Genomic DNA, 20,577 nt, shown 5'->3' with positions numbered 1-20,577 from the left:
TTCTGTCCATTACCTCCAATAAAATCCCTATGTTCCAGAGTAACATTTCATGGTCTCTGTCCCCCTCATGTGGATCATCTCTTCAGTTACAAATTCCATGCAGTGTGCTTGTGACATTTTTCTCATAGTTATACTTATATCCAGATGGAAAGTGATTTTCCAAGGATGGTGTTCCAACATATTAACACATAAGCTGTAAAGATGAGTCGCAGCCACAACAAAGATGTATATTGTGTGCATTATGAAACAATCACCCATGCCAGAAGGATGTTTGCAACATTTTGCACTTTAATATTTTCTCCAAAACAGACAACTAATTTCTTCCACATTTTTACACTATGTAAATAGGAAATAAAACACCTTTGATAGCATAAAGAAAAGATATATGTAGAAAAGTATTAAAAGTTTTTGGATGTTTCAATTAAATGAAAGTAGCTGCTTCTGTTACGTTCAATGTTATCTTGAAATGTTGATGAAAACTACTAGCAGACACGAAGAAAACATTGAGCCCTGTTGAGCGTGTTAGCCTAAGGACCACAGCAGTAGCTGGTGTGTTCTATAACTGCAAGACAGCTTAAAGAAAATAAATTGCCCTTCTGTCATTATCCAAACTGAATTGTCATTAGTTTGTGGCTGATACACAAAATGAAGTTGGAAAAAAGTAACATTTTACAAACAACCACATCCTCTTATGAACAACCTGCAAGTCAAAATGAAAACACCTGCAAGTAAAATAGGTGCAAAAAGGTTAACATTTTTCCCAACAGAAAATAAAAGGAAAAAAAATCTTATTGACCATGAATTACCACATTTATTCATAAAGCTACTATTCTGGAAGACAACCACAGTTCTCTGTAAAGGATTGTAGAATACACTACATTTCAAATACAAAGCGCAGAAATGCATCATGGACATTTGGGTAATTCATGATCGAGACCAAGCCTACTCTAATGACTCACACAGTACTCCCAATAATTCTCATGACATTTATTCAAAGAAACAATACAGTTTTTTTTATTTTTGCTAGGTTAAAATAATAGTTTGTTGAACACATAAGAAGCAATTTGGGCAAGAATTCCCCAAAGATCTGATACTGGGGGGGGGGGGGTTGGGCAAAGGATGTGTTTGAAAAATGTCTGACACTTTGTCATCTTCCCACTTGCACTAGTAGCTGTATATTTCGTGTCTCCCCTGCAGTTAGTCTTGTGAAGACTGCTGCAGTGCCGAGACATATGCGAGCATTTACAAGCAGAGAGCTTGCTATCCAGAGCAACCAACACAGAACAATGCAATACCTGGAGGGGCACTGACATTTCGTTGCCAAATCCTCAATACCATGTGCAGAAAAACATCTCAAAAAACGCAAAAGCATAACAGCAACAGCATTATAAAATGATCCTAGAACCCTCAGAAATTTGAACTATCACTCCTCCGCTGTCTACTAAGGCTCATGCGAGTCCATCTATGTCACTCGTGTTAAAGCAATGTCCAGGTTCACTGCAAGGTTAAGAGATCTCTTCTAAGAGCAGCACGGCCATCATGAGCCCCACGCCATCCATAATTCTCAGCTAGAGTGATGCAAGTGCCTGACCCTGTTAGACAGTTATCCAGTCCCAAATTACCAGCACCCAGAGCGGTGCTGCCTGGTGCCAGTACATTCCATTACCTTCATCGTATTCCTCAAGGTGCGAGCAGAGCTTTGAGAGGGCTACCTCAAGCCACGTCGAGAGAGAGAGAAAAAAAGAAGAGTGAATGTCACTCAATTTGGCTCTTGTAAATAATTAGTAATGTTAAACATCTCTAAAATCAACTAAGGGAGGGTACAGCAAAAATGTGGATTAGCATAGAGGGAGACAGAGCAGGTACACTCCACCTAACCTGTACATTTTACACTTTTAAACCACCTCTTGGATTTCTAAACCCCGCTGTGCACTTTCAAAGTCCTCAATGTCATTGCTTGGCAAGTACAATGAACCCGTTCTATCGTTCCCCGTTTAGAGTTAACCGGTAGGGTGTAACTTGTGCACCACTCTGGAGAGATTGGACGATGATGGAGGGGGTTGTGTTTTTTACCATAATGCCAAAGACTTGACATAATACCACACTTGTATGTAAGTTGCGGTGGGTAGAGAGACTCAAACCGTACACAGCAAATATACACCTTCTCGAATATTGGTAAAGAATAAATATTTTTAAATTTAAAAATTATGCAAACACGTGCCACTCTTGCTCTTGAACTTCCATGCATATGGAGTATTTACAAATTGAAAAATACAGACTTACTTTTTGTTCTTTTTTAACTTTTTTCCTTCAACCCCCTCCCCCTGAAATGTCTTTGCCCCATTTGCGATCAGCTTGATCAACATTCAGCAACCCAGACAAAGGATCTCACCACATATAGCAGACATGGCCAGGACAATTAAAGCTGTGTTGAAAACATGTTCACACAAAAAAAAGAAAAAAAAAATCAAAACCTAAAAGATTCACAAGGATAAAAAGAAAAAAAGAAACAAAACTGAGGGGAAAAGGAGGTGTTACAATACAAGCCTAGTGGATGTATTCTGGTTTAGATGGATCTTCTGCTTTCTCAGACTTCACTCTGTTGCTAACAATACTGTAGTACACTTACTCTTTTTTCATTATTCTATTTATATATAATTTACTTTGAAGATTTCATTAAACAAATCCAGGGAGGGAAAAAACAAAAGATGCAAAAAAGTGGTTGCCGGGGGAGAGGCGGCAGAGGCCCGTGCTGCCCAGTTAAATTGCATCAGCGCTCTAGGTTTTGTCGAGATACTCAAGAGTCCGTTGCATGGGGGGGGACGTGTCCTCAATCCTCGATGTACTCCCACAGGTCCTTCTCATAGCCTTCGTGCACGTGCTGTAGCAGCACTCTTCGCCTGCTTTCGCAGTATCTACAGGCAAACGAAAGAGGGAAAGCCACAAAAGTAATAATATTAATAATACATCTGCTTTATAAAGCATCGTCAAATCTCAAAGTGCTACAAAGCACGGACGGCAAGGACAAAATGAAAGGACAGCTTAAGTTGGACAATAAACCACAACCCATGCCTTTACTTGAAAGCTTTTTTGTGTATAGTGTTGAAGCTCTTTCACGCATCTTTTTAAAATATATATATATTCACCAAAACCAGAACCGAATTCCCACCACGGGATTTAGCCAATGGAAAATTTAATATCGGTATATATATATATATATATATTTTTTTTTTGTATTAAATCCACAAAACAGTACACCAACATCTCCTTCAACTGAACTTGAGCCACTGGAACTGCTAAAAGTGGAAGTTAGATGCAAAACAGCTGAACAGTGATTGGACCATGTGGAGTGGTGCTAGTTCCTTCACCCACCTGTACTTATCTTGTACTTTCTGCTTGATGTCCTGCAGGGAGTCCTGAGAGATGTCCCTCTCTAGGTAGCCAGATAGCACCTCGGTGGCGTTTTCCAGATCTGCCTGGTTGTTCTGATGTCAAATGGAGACCAAAACCATATTATTAGTCAACTAGACTACTCAATGTTGTATCGAAAGGTGTGAGTGAAGCCTAAGTCCTCACTCACACCTTCGCATCTAGCATACAACATTGTTGGGTGCTAGATGTAAACAAAGGGTAAGTGTCATGGCCGCCCCAATGCATTTCCAATGGAAGTCACATGGTTTGACAACATTTGTTGTACGGCATTAGTCTGTGTTTCGACTGCCCCCCCTCCCCCTCATACAACAAAAATGTTGTGTCAAACCATGTGACTCCCATTGGAAATGCATTGCGAGCTTGCATCAGTAAACAAGTCTCATGCATCAGCTATACACCAGTAAGACGCGCATATTTGGGTTTTTTTAAGATTTATTTTTAAGTTATTATTTTTTAAGTTAAGTTATTTTTAAGTTAAGTTTTTAACTTAGCCATAACCATATAAGGAGTCCCCAAAGCAGATATACGTCCAAATATGGAGTGTGTTGCATCAATCACAAACAAATCACTCAGCTCCATATATGGGCACAAAGGGGGGGGACACGGACACACACACAGACATGATCTGCTAGGTCTCATAGTAAGTGCTCACTGCGTTCGCAATCAATCTGTTGTGAAGGTGTGAGTCAGGCCTAAGGCTTCACTCACACCTGCACAACAGATTGTTGTCCATTGGAAATGCATTGGGGCGGCCATGACACTTACCCTGTTTACATCTAGCATGCAACAATGTTGTATGCTAGTCCTGCTGTCAAGGTGTCAAGGTAGTCAAGGTGGGCCAACACTTTTCCACTCGTCTTTTCCGGGTATTCAGGCCTAAATTTATGGTAATGTTTGGAGCTGGGCAGAGCCTCGGGCCGGCCCAATTTGGACCCAGTATGGTTGGGCTTTAAATTTCAGGCCCGTTGAGAACTCTACCCCAGACCCCGACCAAATGACCGGTAACATTTTCCAAAACCAGAACATAACTCCCACCACGGGACTCAGGCAATCAATTAATACCGTAAGTTTGCAAACACTATATTAATGGCAAGTATTTCCTACAGCTTTAAGTCCAAAAATCATCTGAACTAACCCTTTAAAGACTTTGGCAAGTCCAATTGTTCACCTTGTGTAGAAGTATTCAGCTTCAGTTAATCATATGCAAAAGTTGTGCCTTCTTGTGACAGTCCGAGTCACAACACGTGACCTGACAAGATAGCATTTCTCAGTACCTCAAATATAATGGACTGGTTGTTCTTCTTGAGGTAGAAGGCAAAGACATAGGTGAACATGAGTGTTGACCGGCACTGGCACAGCACATCCACAGCCTTCTTCAGGAACTGCACCTCGATCCAGGACATGTTGTGCTGCTGCATCTCCTCCATTTTCTGCTTAACCTGAGCATAGAGCTTGTGCTCAAAGCGTAGGCTCTGCATGTGGTTCATGTAGCGGTTACAATAGAACAGGTACCTCTGCAATGCTGCCCTGGAGCGCTGCACATGACACCAAACACACCAAACTTGATTTAGTTACATTGCAGAAGCAACGCTGCCCTCCACACTGTCTGTATGTACTGGCAGCAAACACAAATTATGGCAAATGAAATCAGGGTAGATATTGAACAAGGCATCCCATGGAATTCTGAATTTGAGTAAAGTTTCACCAAATGATTAGCAGACATCAGTCAACCAGTGAAAAGGGGGGACGGGTTAGGCAAACCTTATGCAAAAGACATGTCTTGGCGACATGTCAGGCTCCAATGTAGCCTGACAGCGCGACGCGGGTTCGAGTCTCGATCGCGACTGCCTTTGCTGCGTGTCACTCCCCCATTCCTCTCTCCCCGTTTCCTGTCTGACTTCATCATCAATAAATGCATAAAAAGGCACAATATAAAATATTTAAAAAATAAAAAGACATGTCTTACAGACGTTACCTCTTGTGCATCTCTGGCCGCCTTGGCATCATCTTCATTGTAACGATTGCAGTTATACCTACAAGACATCAGAATTCACATAATATACCACTATTAAAGTATCATAGTATTAAAGGAGATAATCATTACTTAAATCACTACTTAAAGTGGGTGTTATTACTAGATACTAGTGATGTGCGGGCCGGCCTGTTGCCCGCAGGTCCCACGGGGCGGGTAGACGGGTCAAGGTTTTCAGCGGGGCGGGCCCCCCCTCCCAAAAAAGGAGAAAAAAAGTATTCCGGTACCTGCTCTCCTGTGTCTACGGTCTACTCCTGCTGAAACCACCAGCTTGTTCTGTTGTTCATCAATGTGTAGCTTATGAAAGGGCGCGTTCTGAGGCTCTGAACCTGACCATCATCAGCGCAATGAGCACATCTGCACCAAATCTTTCTTAATTGCGCGCGGTGCTGTGCAGGCGTGCACAGTGGGCTGCACGCACAGAATTATAGGAGATCTATGAGCTCACAACACGTCGCAGGCGACGCGTAGAGAGCTTGTAGAGTGGCTATTTTGGCTGTGCAGTACCGCCGCAAATAAGTAGCCTATACACAATCAAACTAAAATGAGCACGAGATTCATTCATTTCGAGCACGACTGCAGTGCACACAAAACCCAAACGAGTGAAGTGAACCTCTCTCTCCTCTCCTCTCCCATATGGTGCCCTCCCCAGCTGTCACTCTCTCTCTCTCTCTCTCAACACAATTGAATGGACTAGACTTGCTGGGTGTTGAAAAGCCGGTTGTTAGGCTACTTTTTGTTTTTTCAGGGCGGGCGGGCCGTTGATTAATATATTGTTTTGCGGGGCAGGTGGTGCAGGCTGGCTCCCGTGGCGGGACGGGCGGGTTATGAAAAAAAGCCGGCCCGCGCATCACTACTAGATACTATATGGTTGCAGTTTCTTTTTTTAACAATATATTTATTGACATTCTTTTTCAATTATATAAAACATTACAGTTTAGCTCTCTTGTTAATAAAATGTCCAGAAAAAAACAAACAGATACACAAATACAATACAATGACAAAAAATTAATAAAAAATACAATCATAACAAACAACTAAAACAGATATGGTCCCCATTTTCCTCCCCACATTACTGTGGATTATCTAATACAGGTCCTAATGGATTGCTGTCCATAACTGTCCCAATATTTCTTGAAAGTCATCAGATTTCTCTTTAATGGCTAAAGACCATATGGTTGCAGTTTTATAAAAAAACATTTATACCTCTATATTTTGCAGAGAAGATTCAGATTTTTGTTTCAAAGTAGTTCTGCTCATTAGATTGATGAAAATATAGTACAAACACATTATACTAGAGTGAACAAATGACTTCTGTGGTATGCATGTGGGTAAAGCTATGATCCAGATAGATGATGAACGAGGTAAGGGTATGCTACGTTAACAAGACGCACTGCTTAAGTGAGGTGAAGTGATGCAGTGGCTTAGTGTTTGAGGGACGCTACCCTCTTATGCTCAGCTTTGTGTGTACCACATTTGTGATGATTTGATTGGCCAGCTCCGTGTGTTTGTAACTTTGTGTACCACATAGTATTAATGATTGAATTGGCTGAGCACGGAATGTGATGTACGATGATAAGAGAGCCCCTCACTTCACACAAGTGTGATTTTCTTTTTTTTTAATGACTTACCAGGCAGAGCCATGGGGTTCCCATGGACCCAAGCAGACCCAACAAAACTCAGCTTTGCAGTTCTGGTTCCGACAAACCATGTGATTGCAGCCACCATCTTTCTCGATGGTGACGTGGCATTTTGGACACTCCTGGTTGTGGGGCAAAGTGTGATTGAGTGAGTGAAAGTGAGTGAAAGTAATAAATAAATGAAGCAATTCTATTTTTCTTTCCCCCAATATTATGTTAAATTAACATTTAGAAAATAGTTTTGTGCATCGATTCACTATCGGCCATGTCCGCATTGCAATGAATCCAAAAATCTATGTTTCCACCCCACTACCTGTATGTGTAGTAGCATCTGCTTTGTCACAAGATGGGGCACTTTCCTAACATTCTGTGCAGTCTCATTAGTACAGCATGTCCAAAATAAAACGTTCTATTGCATACACCACTCAAAAGTATGTTGAAAAATAGTATAATATATTTAGTACCGGTATGTGATTTCGGACGCAACCAAGGTTTAATAAAGGCATGTGGATCTCAGACGTCATGTGGCAAGTCTGTGACGACCACAGCCATCTCCATATTTTGGCTGCTCCAGCTCAATCTGACGTCCTCTGACTTCTACTATAAAAATGGAAGCTGCGACATTCTCTACCTAATGGCAGCGTGCGCAACAACAGATAATTCTCTACCTAATGGCAGCGTGCGCAACAACAGATCATTCTCTACCTAATGGCAGCGTGCGCAACAACAGATCGACACAAGAAATCCCACCTCCACCCAGCACCTACTGCAACGACTTATAGTTTGTAGCCTAAATCTTCTACAGTTCATTACTTATTAAGAACTTGCAATGATGTAGTTTACGAATTAATAATTTGTGGACTATGTAAATAGCTTTATGACTAACAAATTGCTAACCCAACCAACCTTGCAAATGGACATACCTTGGTATTTGCTGCAATCCAGTTTGAAGTTTCACTGTCATCGTCACATTTCTTGATCCATTTCCTCAGCCACTACAAAATAAATGAGAACTAAAAATGACTTAGGCCTTCCCTTCAATAGTGTGAAAACATTCAGGTATATCGCTTTCTCAGTTTTACACTGGGACTCAAGAGGCATTGTTGCTGCCAGGACTGCCTCTGCAATAACAAGGCTAGTCTTATGAGTGTCCTCCATCAAAATGTGTGGGAGCCTGGCAGTCTGCTGTCTTGCTCTATGTTAAGTAAAAGAAAAAAATGTCTTTTCATGACATGTTTGGCCATATAAAAAGGGGCATTCCACAGCTCATTGACCATGTATGTAATTTAATTACATTAAATTACCTGCCATTTGATTACAACCACCTGTATAATTTACAACCAAGGTCGTTAATATTAATTTTAATAATGTCATGGATTTCCTTGTTGAATTTACTCAATGTCAAATTTTCTGACAAATATTCTTGAAATCAATTGTGCATACCTTGCACTTGACAGGATCGTGCCAGTTTTCCCCACAGTTGAAGCTGCAAAAAAGAAAAAGAAAATAAACACTCATGTTCAATTTAGTAGTGTACAGCATTTCAACACATCCCTGCTGGGAAAGAATTCTCTTGCATGAATGCACATCATTCATTACCTGTGTGCAAAAGAGGAACAGCTTTAACTGATCGTTTTGGAAAGAGATTAAAAGCAAGTAATAAACCATGACCCAACCTGCCACAGCTCCTCACAATAAAGAGATTTACATTGTGCATGTTGATATGACTCCAGGTAATCTGTGATAAAATTTCTCCATGTTCTAGTTGCAGGGATTAGGAGAGCTATGACCTGCCAACAGGAAACAAGGATGCAAGGGGAGCGTACTGCAGCGCCAGGTGGGTACAAGCTCGTTTATGGCAAAGCCTTGGCATAGGGGATGCCAAACCTGGCTACTGGCTAGCATAACTAAATAAGCCGGAGGGGTGTCTTACCAGAACTGACGGCCACACTTGCACCTCACAGGCTTGGCATCTGGATACTGGACTTTGACGACATGATGGCAGTCAGGTGCTGGACACCACTTTAACAGTCGATTACACTATGAAGAGGAAGCAGAAACACAACATGTGACATGGAGCACCATGAGGGTCATAGTTATAACTTAAGCTCATATTCTTGATGCCATAAACATATTTCAATCAACATACCTCTACAAAACTATTTGTGATTAAATGCTGGTACTTCAACTTCACTTTTGAATCTGTTATGAGGCGCCTGGAGGAGAAACCAAAACAAAATGTTAGTCAACACGAAGCCCAAACCAATGAGTTCATGAATGAAGGCTATGCCGTGTACTCATAGGCAGACATGGAAGGTAACCCCTATAGTAGCTACAGGGGTCGCACAGTGTGCCTTTGATAGTGGGTTGTAGTAGTGGGTAGTAAAGCTGAAGGTAGACACATGCTGATGACCCTCATATGGACATAACCAATGTGGGAAACGAACAGATCCAGCTGCTGGAAGATTATAGAAACGTCTCAGCAGGATGGAGAAAGACGTTTCTTTTTATATTATTGTTCTGTCCACCACTGCTGCTACAACTTCATCCTAGGGTAAACACTTAATTTTATACTTTTACTCAAGTAAAAACAAAATTATTCAGAACTTACTAAGCTTGCTATCAATATCTAGCCGGATAATGCACATTACCATAGTACAATTTATAAAATCAACGTGTCTCCTCCTGCGCTCTGCCTCAACCGAGCCCGTCTGTGCAGATTGCAGAACAGAACAGAGAGCAGGCAGGCAGCAAGCAGCCCAGAGCAGATCACGTGATGGGAGTGGGGGAGGAAGAAAGAAGGCTCTTTACATGAGAAGATGGTAGAGGATTTGGGGTCAAAGCCCAGGTCAAAAGCACCCACTTGGCAAATTGGGGAAGATTTAAGACGATATAAAGAGTTAATCTAAAACTCTAGATGTAGTATAATGAATAAGTTGTTGTGAGAAATAATTATTAGAAACTACTCTTCTGTAGTGAAGCTTCAACCTGGGTGTGTTGAGGAGGACATCTACTGGTTGACAACTGCAATGAATTTAGCAGACGGCAGCTAGAATAATAAGAGCACTTGGAGTCAAAGTAGGCTATGCAAATTCTTTGATACAGGTAGTACCGGTGTTGACGAGATTTATTTATTGTTGGAAAATGTCTCACCATGCTGACCCTACTTCTTAGTTACACCATTAGTCAGACTCTCAAGCATAACTAAATGAACACACACAGTTACACATACACACACACTAAACTGTAAAAGAAAAAGAAAAAAGAAAAAGAAGGATTGCTCCAGAAAATAATTAGGATCACCAACCATAATGTAAGGAGCACCAATATGTAATTGATTTGTTTAATTATTAATAAAATCAGACGCCTATGAACTGAGTGGTGCTGTACTGTACTTGTGCTGTACAAGCCCTCTTCCCTGGCCGCTGGGTGTGTGTGTGTGTGTGTGTGTGTGTGTGTGTGTGTGTGTGTGTGTGTGTGTGTGTGTGTGTGTGTGTGTGTGTGCATGTTAGGCTGCACAACAGTGACACTTGGTGGTCAACAAATGCTATTTCCGTTCTTGGACGGACAGAGCCAGCCAGCGACACAATGCTGTCGGAGTGGCTAGCACCACTCAAAAATATAACGTCAAATGTTTAAAGTAGCCTTAAAAACATTCCGCTCTGTTGTGTCAATGAGTAAACAATCTACACGCTAACGCTATTATAAACTAGAGCTACCGGCGGCTCAGAGGGGAATGCACGTTTGATGGCAAGGAGCGCTTCTTTTGTTTCACTTGACGTACCGTTTTGGTCGCACCACAGAAATTATTTGCAGACTTATAGGTGCTCCCAATTATTTTTTTAGGTCGCACAGATTCAATTCCAGGCACATTGGCAACCAAAACGGTTGAAATTTTGAGCTCTGCACTTTATAGTAGCTGCAGGGGAAAAGTTTTAGTTTCCTGCCTGGACCCAACTATACACTGATATACAAATAAAGAGTAAATTGATGTAAGCCTAGCCAAAGACCATAGTTACATACCCAGTCTTTTATGTAAAGATTGATGTGGAATCTTACCATGATGCCACATTAATGTTTGGTCCAGTGGTGGCACCTGGTTTTGTGTTTGGTTTATAATGTAGCATAACCTAACACCAGCACATTAACCTTACTAGCTACGGGAGACCAGGATGTAGGTTAAAGCAATTACAGCCTTAACGCTAGGTCAAGAGATTAGCTTGCAACGCATTCAATATGGGGCAAATTCAAATTAATATAGGCCCCACAACATGTGGTGTGAAAATACAAAAAACATAGCACTTTCATTTGAATAATATAATTCTTGGATGAAATTACATGAACTTACGTAAGATCACTTTAACCAACTTAAAGTATGATCAAAACCTGTTAACACAATTTTGCTTTTCTTTGGGTTAAAAGGTCACAAGCTCAGCATGTCACAGTAAGACATGTGTTAAAGTGGGCTGTTCCAACAACAAATCAGGACTGACCCAGTTCAAGAGTAAACTGTCAAAACATACAAATTAAAATACGAATAATTCAGCATGTCAAAACAAGCCAAAACAAGGTACTCACATGACTGTGTTGTCATCAACCAATATGTCACAACTATGGGCAGGACAAGAAATGGTCTGAAACAGAAGCATACAAGGCCATAATTTAACTTCCGTAATAACCGTATGTTGTCTATAATAAAAATAAAAAAGTCTTAATAAATACCTGTCCCATTCCTTCTTCTATGATTTTGGTGGTCAGGTAATCTCCCCAGCACTGCATACAGAACTTGTGTCCACACTCCAGGCCTGTGAAGTACTGTGAAGAGCACAAATATTCTGAGCATTGAAGTGGTAAAAGTCAGCAAATAAAGGGCGCTAATCTGGCGCCAAAACAACATTGAATAGGGGTATGTAAAATACATGACAAATGCCAATTCTCTGTTCTCACAGTCCAATTATAGCAATCCAGTTAGTTTTTTTCAGGATTTAAATGGAAGCATTGAGTGGATTTGTTGCTATTTTCTTTTTACATTTATGCAGAGAAAAAACAACCAGCTAATAATTCACAGAATCAACTAGGATTTGGTTATCATCACTTATCATATCGTAGACCATATCTGATCCACAGAGACAGCAAATTGCTAATCACCCAAATGTGTACCATTCGAAAACACAAGACCCATGCCATGACAGCAGGTTGACAACAAGCAATCTCACCAGGTAGTAGACAGTATACAAACATTTTACCACATGGCACCCATAATATTACTGGATTTCTTTTTAAATGGCAAAGGGAGTGGATACTTATTCACAAATTTGCCTGCATTCCATGTATAACTTCCATATATGTTTTTCTTAAATTGGTTGGTTGCATTACAGACGTGTGGCTTCTCTACAGGAGCATATACTTCACAGTACGTTTCCCATCCCATTCATTAATTTCCCCATAGATAGAGAATTGTATTATCAGCTACAATGTTGTAACAATCTAATGGAGACTTTGCAGTAAATGATGGTATATAGCTGCAGTGTTTTTTTGGTTGCATCAATTTGGAAGTTAGATGGAAGTATAATCTGGTCTGGGTCCCTTTCCTTCAAATAGGTAGATATTGCGTTTCACCACAGCCAAGGCCGGGGAACCTGAGCTTAAAATGGTTAATCAACTTGGGCACGTTTGGGATTCTCCGTACATAGTCTTTACAAAAAGAGACGCAGACATACACATAGATTCCTGGATCTATAGATAAATATGAACACCCCAAACTAGTGCCTGTCATATATTTATTAAATTAGTTCACTGGTGAGGTGACCACACACCTGAGCTGATAAGTGATAAGCGTAATTAAACAAGCTGAAATGTTTAATGTGCAACCCAACAAAACAGGAAACAGTTGTATAACTATTTATTCAGGTCAAGCTGTAAAGAACAGCGGAAAGTGTTTGTAATGCTCAAAGACATTACAAATGCAAGTCATACCCCAGTTTATTTGCCTCCTTTGCGGCCAATCAATTTATTATTAATTAATTAAAACTATCCAAAAAAACACTATGAATCATTACAAGCCAGCCACGACCTGGGCTCTCCACCATGTGTCAATAACATGTACTCTAGTCTACAATCCAACCATCAGCAAACTGAATAGGTATGAAGCCGCAATTAAGTGACAATGAAATATTTGATATATTTATGTATGACTGAGATTTTGTTCACTTGTAATAATGTAATATGCTTCTAAATACCTTTCTGGTGTTTATATCTTTATTCCATTTCTATAAGGACGAAAATTTCCTTTCAGAGTTTCACCTTGTATTATAGCTGCTGTATAATATAGAACCAGTCATATGATGGAACTCACAGTGTTGGGGTAGTTTAGATAGCAGATCTGACATGGCAAGTCCTGTGCAGATGATCTTGTGTTGATCGGAGGACGGGTCCTAGATTTCTTACTGGGGTTGATGACATGACACTCAGAGAAAAGCTTGTCCAGGTTTCCATCAAAGTACCTGTACAAATTGAGATTAAAAACATTAATACCAGTCAGAGTTACAATCAAGACTTGAGACTTACTGGGCAAATAAATATACATGTTGTTTAAAATGTTGTGTGCATACTGTGTGTGTGTGCGTGTGTGTGTGTGTGTGTGTGTGTGTGTGTGTGTGTGTGTGTGTGTGTGTGGGTGCGTGTATGTTATATAGAATTAATTGCAGAAGTACATGCCTTTCCATCAGCTTCTCTTTATCCCAGTTGAAGTGACTAAGAAGAATGCGTGTAATTGTCGCAGGGTTCTGGAAGAAAGGGAAATGGTTGTCCATAGATCAGCCCATACTTTACAGACATGCGATTCATCAGATATATGAAACAAATAAATGAAAAAACAAAACTTACGGCTAAATTCTCACTTTGATCATTTTACTTTGTGTACAACATGAAAGCACGGCAGAAAAATACAAAATTTAAAGCCTCTAGTTAAGAGGGCGGAAACACTGATTACTCGCATTGCAATTGATGCGGTTGTCACACAGTAACTAAAAGGATGCATCTAATATAACGATAACCCACCAGAAGAACACAGAAGAGCTTTTTGTAATGTTATAATTTTCACCGGGTTGGATCTCAAAACTCTGTGCTCGTTTTGGTTGGCATGATAACTTATTCCATACGCACTACAGCTAACCAACTGGGAATGATGCCTTGATCGACACACAAGGTCATTGGCTGCTCTGTGCGGGCACATGCTCACCTAGCAGCTTGCCTGGGCACACTTTACGAGCCTCAAGGCCTCGCTTTGTCGGCACACCTGCCTTAGTTGTCGTCAAGTGACTTCAAAAGTTATGCATTTGTTGTGAAACTAACATTATGTAAGACACTGAGTGAACCTAAATGAGCTTGCGCTTCAGAGCTTAACCCGGTAGAAATGAAATGTATGCATTTCATCCAGTTGATGTGGTTCTTCAGTTTACCTTACACAATGGGATAAGAATTACTTGAATTAAATCATTGAGCTGTAGGTAAGTATAATTATGGGACTTTTTTTTCTCTCCAAAAAGTACGTTTGGACTTTTGATTGATCTCATTGTCGACAGTCGGCAGCAGTGTGGGTTGTGGCCAATGGCAGTAATAATTATTAGCACCAAACATCGGAAGTCAGCCGGGGCAAATGGCAAAAACAGACATTGCCCCCAACATCCAAGATTGCTTTCAGAGTTGCGCAAGAATGGACAGCTGGCACTACTATGACACACACGAAACAGCTATTGTTCACACTACATTGCTGTTACAATACCTAGTAGAGGCCAGGCCATCTTTCACACACAGCTGCAGTGAAGTTCAAGTTAGCTTCTGCATTGGACTAGTACCTCATTAAAAATCACATCCGTGTGAACTGAGTGGTGCAACTCTCTCCCCCCCCCCCCCCCCCTCTCTCTCTCTCACTCACTCTCTCTCATTAGCAGGCAACAGTGCAGCACTATCTCTCTCTCTGTTTCTGGCACAACAGCGCCCCTACAGGTACTCAGTCATATACTGGTGCTCATTAACCAACACATAGGTAGGTGAACACTGACATTGCGGTTCCTTGGAGTGGTTGCACCACTCAAAAATGATCTTCCGTTACCAAAGAAAGGGATAGCCTGGGCCGTCATAAACACCAGAAATAGATAATATAATTAATCCAGATTATGGAGTATACTGCATGTATCACTGATGGTGATTTCAAACACAAATTCCAACAGTTTTGTTTGTATCATATTATTGGCAAAGAGCCTAGATGATACATAGTTCTTTGTCCTTACCCAAATTTCATACTCCAACTACGGTAGTGAGGAGGCTGTATTAGTCAAATCGATCAAAACTGACCCCAATATTACAACACAAGTTGCCAGTAGGTTTACCATAAGTAAAGTACGGTAAGCAGTTATGCACACTATAGACCAATTCCGTAGCGGGTCTCATGGTCTCTCTCAACTTACGTATTTCCTGTAGGCGGAGACGACACATCTGCAGTTTCCCCGCACCAAGCTTCTACTACAGTGAATGTAAAAGTGACTGATGTTAGTCTAACATTACAAAGATGCCCAGAACATCGGGATGAACCCGTGTAGTTTATGGCTGCTCCAACAGTAGTGGCAACATTACACAAAAAAAACCGGAATGTCAAAATATCTACCGCGGTGGCTGAGACCAGAGTTTGAAGCACACTAACATCAGTCACTTTTCCATTCACTGTAGTAGAAGCTTGGTGCGGGGAAATCGCAGATGTGTCGTCTCCGCCTACAGGAAATAAGTAGGTTGCGACCATGAGACCCGCTACGAAATCGGTCAATAGTAAGAGTCTGACACTGAAATAATGCTTGTGCCACCTAGAGGGCAGCGCTCTGTGGATTTGTGTTTATTTGTGAAATTTAAATATAGTTTGCTTCCGAGCATAGTCATGGTAACGCCCGCCTGCCTCTGATTGGCCTACCGACACTGCCCGTCTTGACTGTACTCCGAGGTGGATATAGCTATGCTGGATAGTCTGATGCGAGGTTACTCTCCGTGGTGGGAAATAATTCAAGTACGGTATGATACAAGAGAACCGTCTGTAACTTGTAAGTTTTATTTTTGTAGAAGAGGTAAACTAATATAATTATTGTTTATACCGTTTGCTTTAATGGAATAATTGATTGAACACACGTGTACGTTGTACTTATACTATGATATGGGTGTGTTCTAAATAAAGTGTTAGTGTTGATTCGTGTATTAATCTAATTAGTAATTATAGTAAACTAATACTATATTATACTAAAAAGGATAAAGGTGAACGGAAAAGAGACCTTTTTACAGTACAATGTTTCACGTTTACTTAAACATACAAATAAATTACACAATCAACACAAACTTTATTTAGAACACCCAAATCAAATCATATTACGGCGTACATACATGTTCAATCAATTATTCCATCAAAGCAAACGGCATAAACAATATTAGCTTGCCTCTTCTACAAAAATAAAACTTACAAGTTAGTTACAAGGCTGCATTCTCGCATTCTGTCGAGTGTGCCAAGCTCGCATTCTCTTGTATTATTAATTATTGATTATTTCCCACCACAGAGTTACCTCGCATCTCGGAGGACAGTCAAGACAGGCAGTGTCGGTAGGCCAATCAGAGGCAGGCGGGGCATTACCATGCCCAGACCATGCCTATGCTTGGACGCAAACTAGATTCACGCTTTTTATCCATCCTAGTGGCTGCTCACTGCACAGTGAGCAGCCATTGTAAAGCGCTTTGGGAGCAGTTAGGGGTTAAGTGTCTTGCTTAGTTTGACACATTGCTGAGAGCTGGAATCAAACCTGGGACCATTGCCTTACGAGGTGGGCTCTCTAACCATTCAGCGATGGCATATGTGTGTAGGAGGAGGGGGCGGGTAGCCTGGAAACCAGACGAATCTTCCACAGGGAAAAAAATCCCTGGAGAGATTGGTCTGGCACTCCTCTTAGTTTGAATGACATTTAAACTTACCCCAGAGTTGTGGGTGACCAATCAGAGCCCACTATTCAAAGTGAGACTGTTTTGCCGTGACGTTGGAACCTGTAAAGGCTCATAAATAGTCTGGATTTTCGGTGGTGAGGTGCCCACCGCTCCGGTGGTGAGCTGACCACCGGCGCTGAAATAACGTTGAGCGGTGATGAGTAAAAACAGAGAGAAGGGCTGGGGCGGCTCGTGACGTGATGTCATGTTGTAGTTCGGTGGTCACCTCACCACCAAAAATCCAGACTATGAATGAGCCTTAAGAGTATCCGGAGAACTCGCCAGTTTACCAACTCGCCACAGTGAAAATTCTGCCCATTTAAATCGGTGGTTGATTGATCAGCTTACTAGTTCTAGTAAACTGTTTACTCTCCAAATTTACCTTAAAAGTTAAGGTTACGGTACTCTAGTTTACCTTACACCGGTCAGAAATTATAATTGTGGGTGCAGCGCAGATGCAGACTTGTAAATAAAACAGTGCATAGGGCGCCCGCTGGCCTAGTGGTCCAGGCGTCTGTCACATATAGACTCTGGCCTGACAGCCCGTCATGTGTCCGAGTCCCGTTCATAACAACATTTGCTGCATGTCTCTCCCCTTGTCTCTCTCTCTCCCTCTTTCCTGTCATTCTTCACTGTAACTATCAATAAAAGGTATAAAAAGGGGAAAAAGTGCATTTTTATTACCCGATACATTAGGCCACTGGTGCACATATTAGTTAAAAAAAAAGTTAAGATTGTAGTGAATATGTAGTATCATTTATTTATTTTACTTAAAACAGTTTTCCAACTTGTTTAAAAGATTTCATTACTCAAAAGTAACTAAAGCCACTTAGTTCAAAAACTTAAAATGTAAGCTACAGTATCCAAGCCAACTGTACTGTACTGTCTTAATCTATGCAACTGGTGACATATCGTATGGAAAACAGTAAGCCATTTGTCTTTCATTGCCTGACAATATTTTGCATATTCAACCTAGTTCTAAAACAGGCCCACAGGACAGAACAAAGATATAGGAGTACCTCTCCATTCAGCACTGAATTGATACCATGTCATTTCCAAACAGCTGACCACTTACCACCAGTACAAATTCCTCCTAGTATTAGCCTTTATTTAAAATAATCCCATCTCAACGTCCTTTCAGAATACAAAATGTTAACTAATTTTTTGCCCATTGAACATAATGTACAATGTCAACTAATTTGTCCTACTGATGGATGTATTTGTGGAATTAATTGGGCTGCAAAGATCCTTTCCATAAATATTATGGGATCAGTGAAGATTGATCTCCCTCTATTCCTGGATTAAACATAATTGACTGCTAACATTAACTCCAAGCCTCTTCACAGGCTGAGAAAACTCCTGATTGTGTTCAACTGCTAAAAGCACAGGCAGAATAATAAAATGTTTATACAACAGTACGTTCATGTCTGTCCACCTTTCCTGCATCTTTTATTTAATCAAGTAAACTCGGCCGTGCATCTTTTCTGTAACACTTATTCCATGATATTGCATAAAGAAACCTGAAACGAAGCAGGCCTGAAATTGCTATTTTTAGAAGAAGCACTATGGCAATTGTATTTATCTTAATCTTAAATTTCGTATAGAATAATGTGGTAGTGTTGTGATTCTTCGCCTCCTATGTCACCTAACTGAAGTGCGACGATGACAAACAATCAAGTTGATAGTGAGGGTATCGTTCAAATGTAACAGTTAATGAGTTTGTCAGGGCCTAAAATGGGGTCAGTTCAAGACGAGTTCACTGGGAGCCATGTAAGGGTATTTGAAGTGAGTGCAGGGTGGGGTGTATACTGTGTAGACGATTCCATTTGAATGTTTAAATTGGTTAACAAGTCAAATGTCTCCGATGGGCCTCAAGTAAACAAACTTGTAAGCCACTCGTTAGCCAACACGCTAGCTGAACTTGCTAACTAGCTCAATGACCAAGCCTCACTCTCGCAGCATGAAACTAATCGCAAATTAATGTTAGAATGAAAACACACCCGCTGAATGCATGACAAAACGCAATACTACGTGACAATATGGTTGACAAGTAGTCAACTGCGTTAACGTCACTTCACTCCGCTGTCCGTCTTTATCTTCTAGGTTAGCAAACTGGCTAATCCTGCAAGCTAGCAGCATTCACGTTCGCGTAGGAAACATCAGCTAGCTGCCAACTTCTGTGGCTGCTGGCTGGGCTCTGGCTATTTCCTGAAACACAATCCTTCTGAGAGCTGTTCCACGTCTCAACTCTCAACTATCTCTAAAACCTAATAAAAAAAACGTACATCCATGGAAGACAGTGGAAGTACTAAATCACAATGCAAGAAACCGGTCCCAAATATATCTGTGGGTTATATTTCATTGGCACTCCCATTTTAGAAACTGTAAACGAGCATGTAAGGTAATTTTGGTAGTCAAATCCTCAAGTGTTCAATTGTAACTCCATTTATAACTCCCGGGAGTGTACAAATGGACCGTCCTGGGTCTGTACGCTCTCGGGAGTTATAGATGTATGTACAGGATATAAGTTAGCTAACAGGCTAGGCTAACAGGCCTGTTGGTTGAGACCACGGTGTTTCCTGCAGCTCGCATACCAACAATGCCTACCTGGATGACCTCGTTGACCTCCCGAATACACTCCACCATATGCTGGAGGATCTGCTCGGCGGTCAGCACCTCGAAGCGGTAGTCCTCCTCCTCCTGGCCCGGGCCGTGGCCGCTGCCGCCCGTGTCACCGCACGAGTCGTCACGCTCCCCTCCGGCGACCACGGGGTCGACGAGCTCCACCTCGCCGAGCTCCAGGGTATCGTCCTCGGGTTCCTCCTCGGCGCTGTCTTCGCTGCATTCCTCCTCCTCGTCGTCGAATTCATAGTTATAACCCTCGTCCGAGTCCATTCCTAGTCCTACTACCAGAGGGTCGATGAGGAACCCGCGACGACGACGCCTCGACGGCCGTGGGAGCGTCGTGTGAGACGGGAGGGGGGATAGGGGATTATTTGACAACACAATACGAGTGGGTATCAGTTTGATCCGCACCTATTTTTTCGTTCAACTGCAGCGAAAAATAACAACAAACCGTCGCCGCTGCTAAGCCAACAAAGAGACACGGCGTCACGGACTGACGTCACGGCGACCTGGCGTCACATGGTAATATGTTGCGTTCACACAGGCAGACGCAAAGACGAATGGGAGTATAATTTGGAGCAGCTACATGCAACATTACGTCTTTGCATCGTCATGTAGCTGGTTTCCATTGAGAATGAATGGTAGACTGCATCTTTTACATCTGCCCGTGTGAACGCACCAACCACCATTATATATTAGACTGGGCTGGGGTCGATTCACTTTGCAGGTTGTTGATCCGGTCGGTCCCCCACTCACTACTGGCTTCTACGGCGAGCGGATAGTGTGTGCGTGCGTGCGCGTGTGTGTGTGTGTGCGTGTGTGTGTGTGTGTGTGTGT

General features: G+C 41.6%; 1 protein-coding gene across 2 annotated transcripts; it reads right to left on the bottom strand.

Moving 5' to 3' along the window:
• Nucleotides 1-222: 222 nt before the first annotated feature.
• LOC308313673 (E3 ubiquitin-protein ligase arih1) lies at nucleotides 223-20,289 on the bottom strand. 2 transcript variants are annotated; one of them, XM_080760937.1, is made up of 14 exons: nucleotides 19,723-20,289; nucleotides 13,822-13,889; nucleotides 13,460-13,607; nucleotides 11,827-11,919; nucleotides 11,683-11,738; nucleotides 9,254-9,320; nucleotides 9,038-9,144; nucleotides 8,548-8,590; nucleotides 8,028-8,099; nucleotides 7,096-7,226; nucleotides 5,408-5,465; nucleotides 4,707-4,967; nucleotides 3,373-3,485; nucleotides 223-2,915 (listed from the first exon to the last, which is right to left on the bottom strand). In XM_080760937.1, exons 1-14 carry the CDS (start codon nucleotides 20,008-20,010, stop codon nucleotides 2,831-2,833), a joined length of 1,590 nt encoding a protein of 529 aa, XP_080617063.1. In that variant the 5' UTR covers nucleotides 20,011-20,289; the 3' UTR covers nucleotides 223-2,830. The 2 variants fall into 2 exon arrangements, with proteins under 2 accessions (XP_080617063.1, XP_080617062.1); XM_080760936.1 differs by having other exon boundaries at nucleotides 5,399-5,465; nucleotides 19,723-20,288.
• Between the last annotated feature and the right edge of the window lie 288 nt (nucleotides 20,290-20,577).

Source organism: Protomyctophum bolini (genome assembly GCF_963924005.1).
Source record: "Protomyctophum bolini genome assembly, chromosome: 4".
Taxonomy (NCBI): domain Eukaryota; kingdom Metazoa; phylum Chordata; class Actinopteri; order Myctophiformes; family Myctophidae; genus Protomyctophum; species Protomyctophum bolini.
The sequence above is the reverse complement of the archived record's forward strand: the minus strand, read 5'-3'. Positions and strand labels throughout refer to the sequence as shown.

What these genes read in the sequence shown, in the direction of transcription:
- LOC308313673 (XM_080760936.1), bottom strand. Translation starts at nt 20,010, where the DNA reads ATGGACTCGGACGAGGGTTATAACTATGAATTCGACGACGAGGAGGAG. An exon ending in GGATTGCAGCAAATACCAAG is followed by an intron (nt 7,227 to 8,027) that starts GTATGTCCATTT and finishes CCCCACAACCAG; the next exon opens with GAGTGTCCAAAATGCCACGT. An exon ending in GAACCCCATGGCTCTGCCTG is followed by an intron (nt 5,466 to 7,095) that starts GTAAGTCATTAA and finishes GATGTCTTGTAG; the next exon opens with GTATAACTGCAATCGTTACA.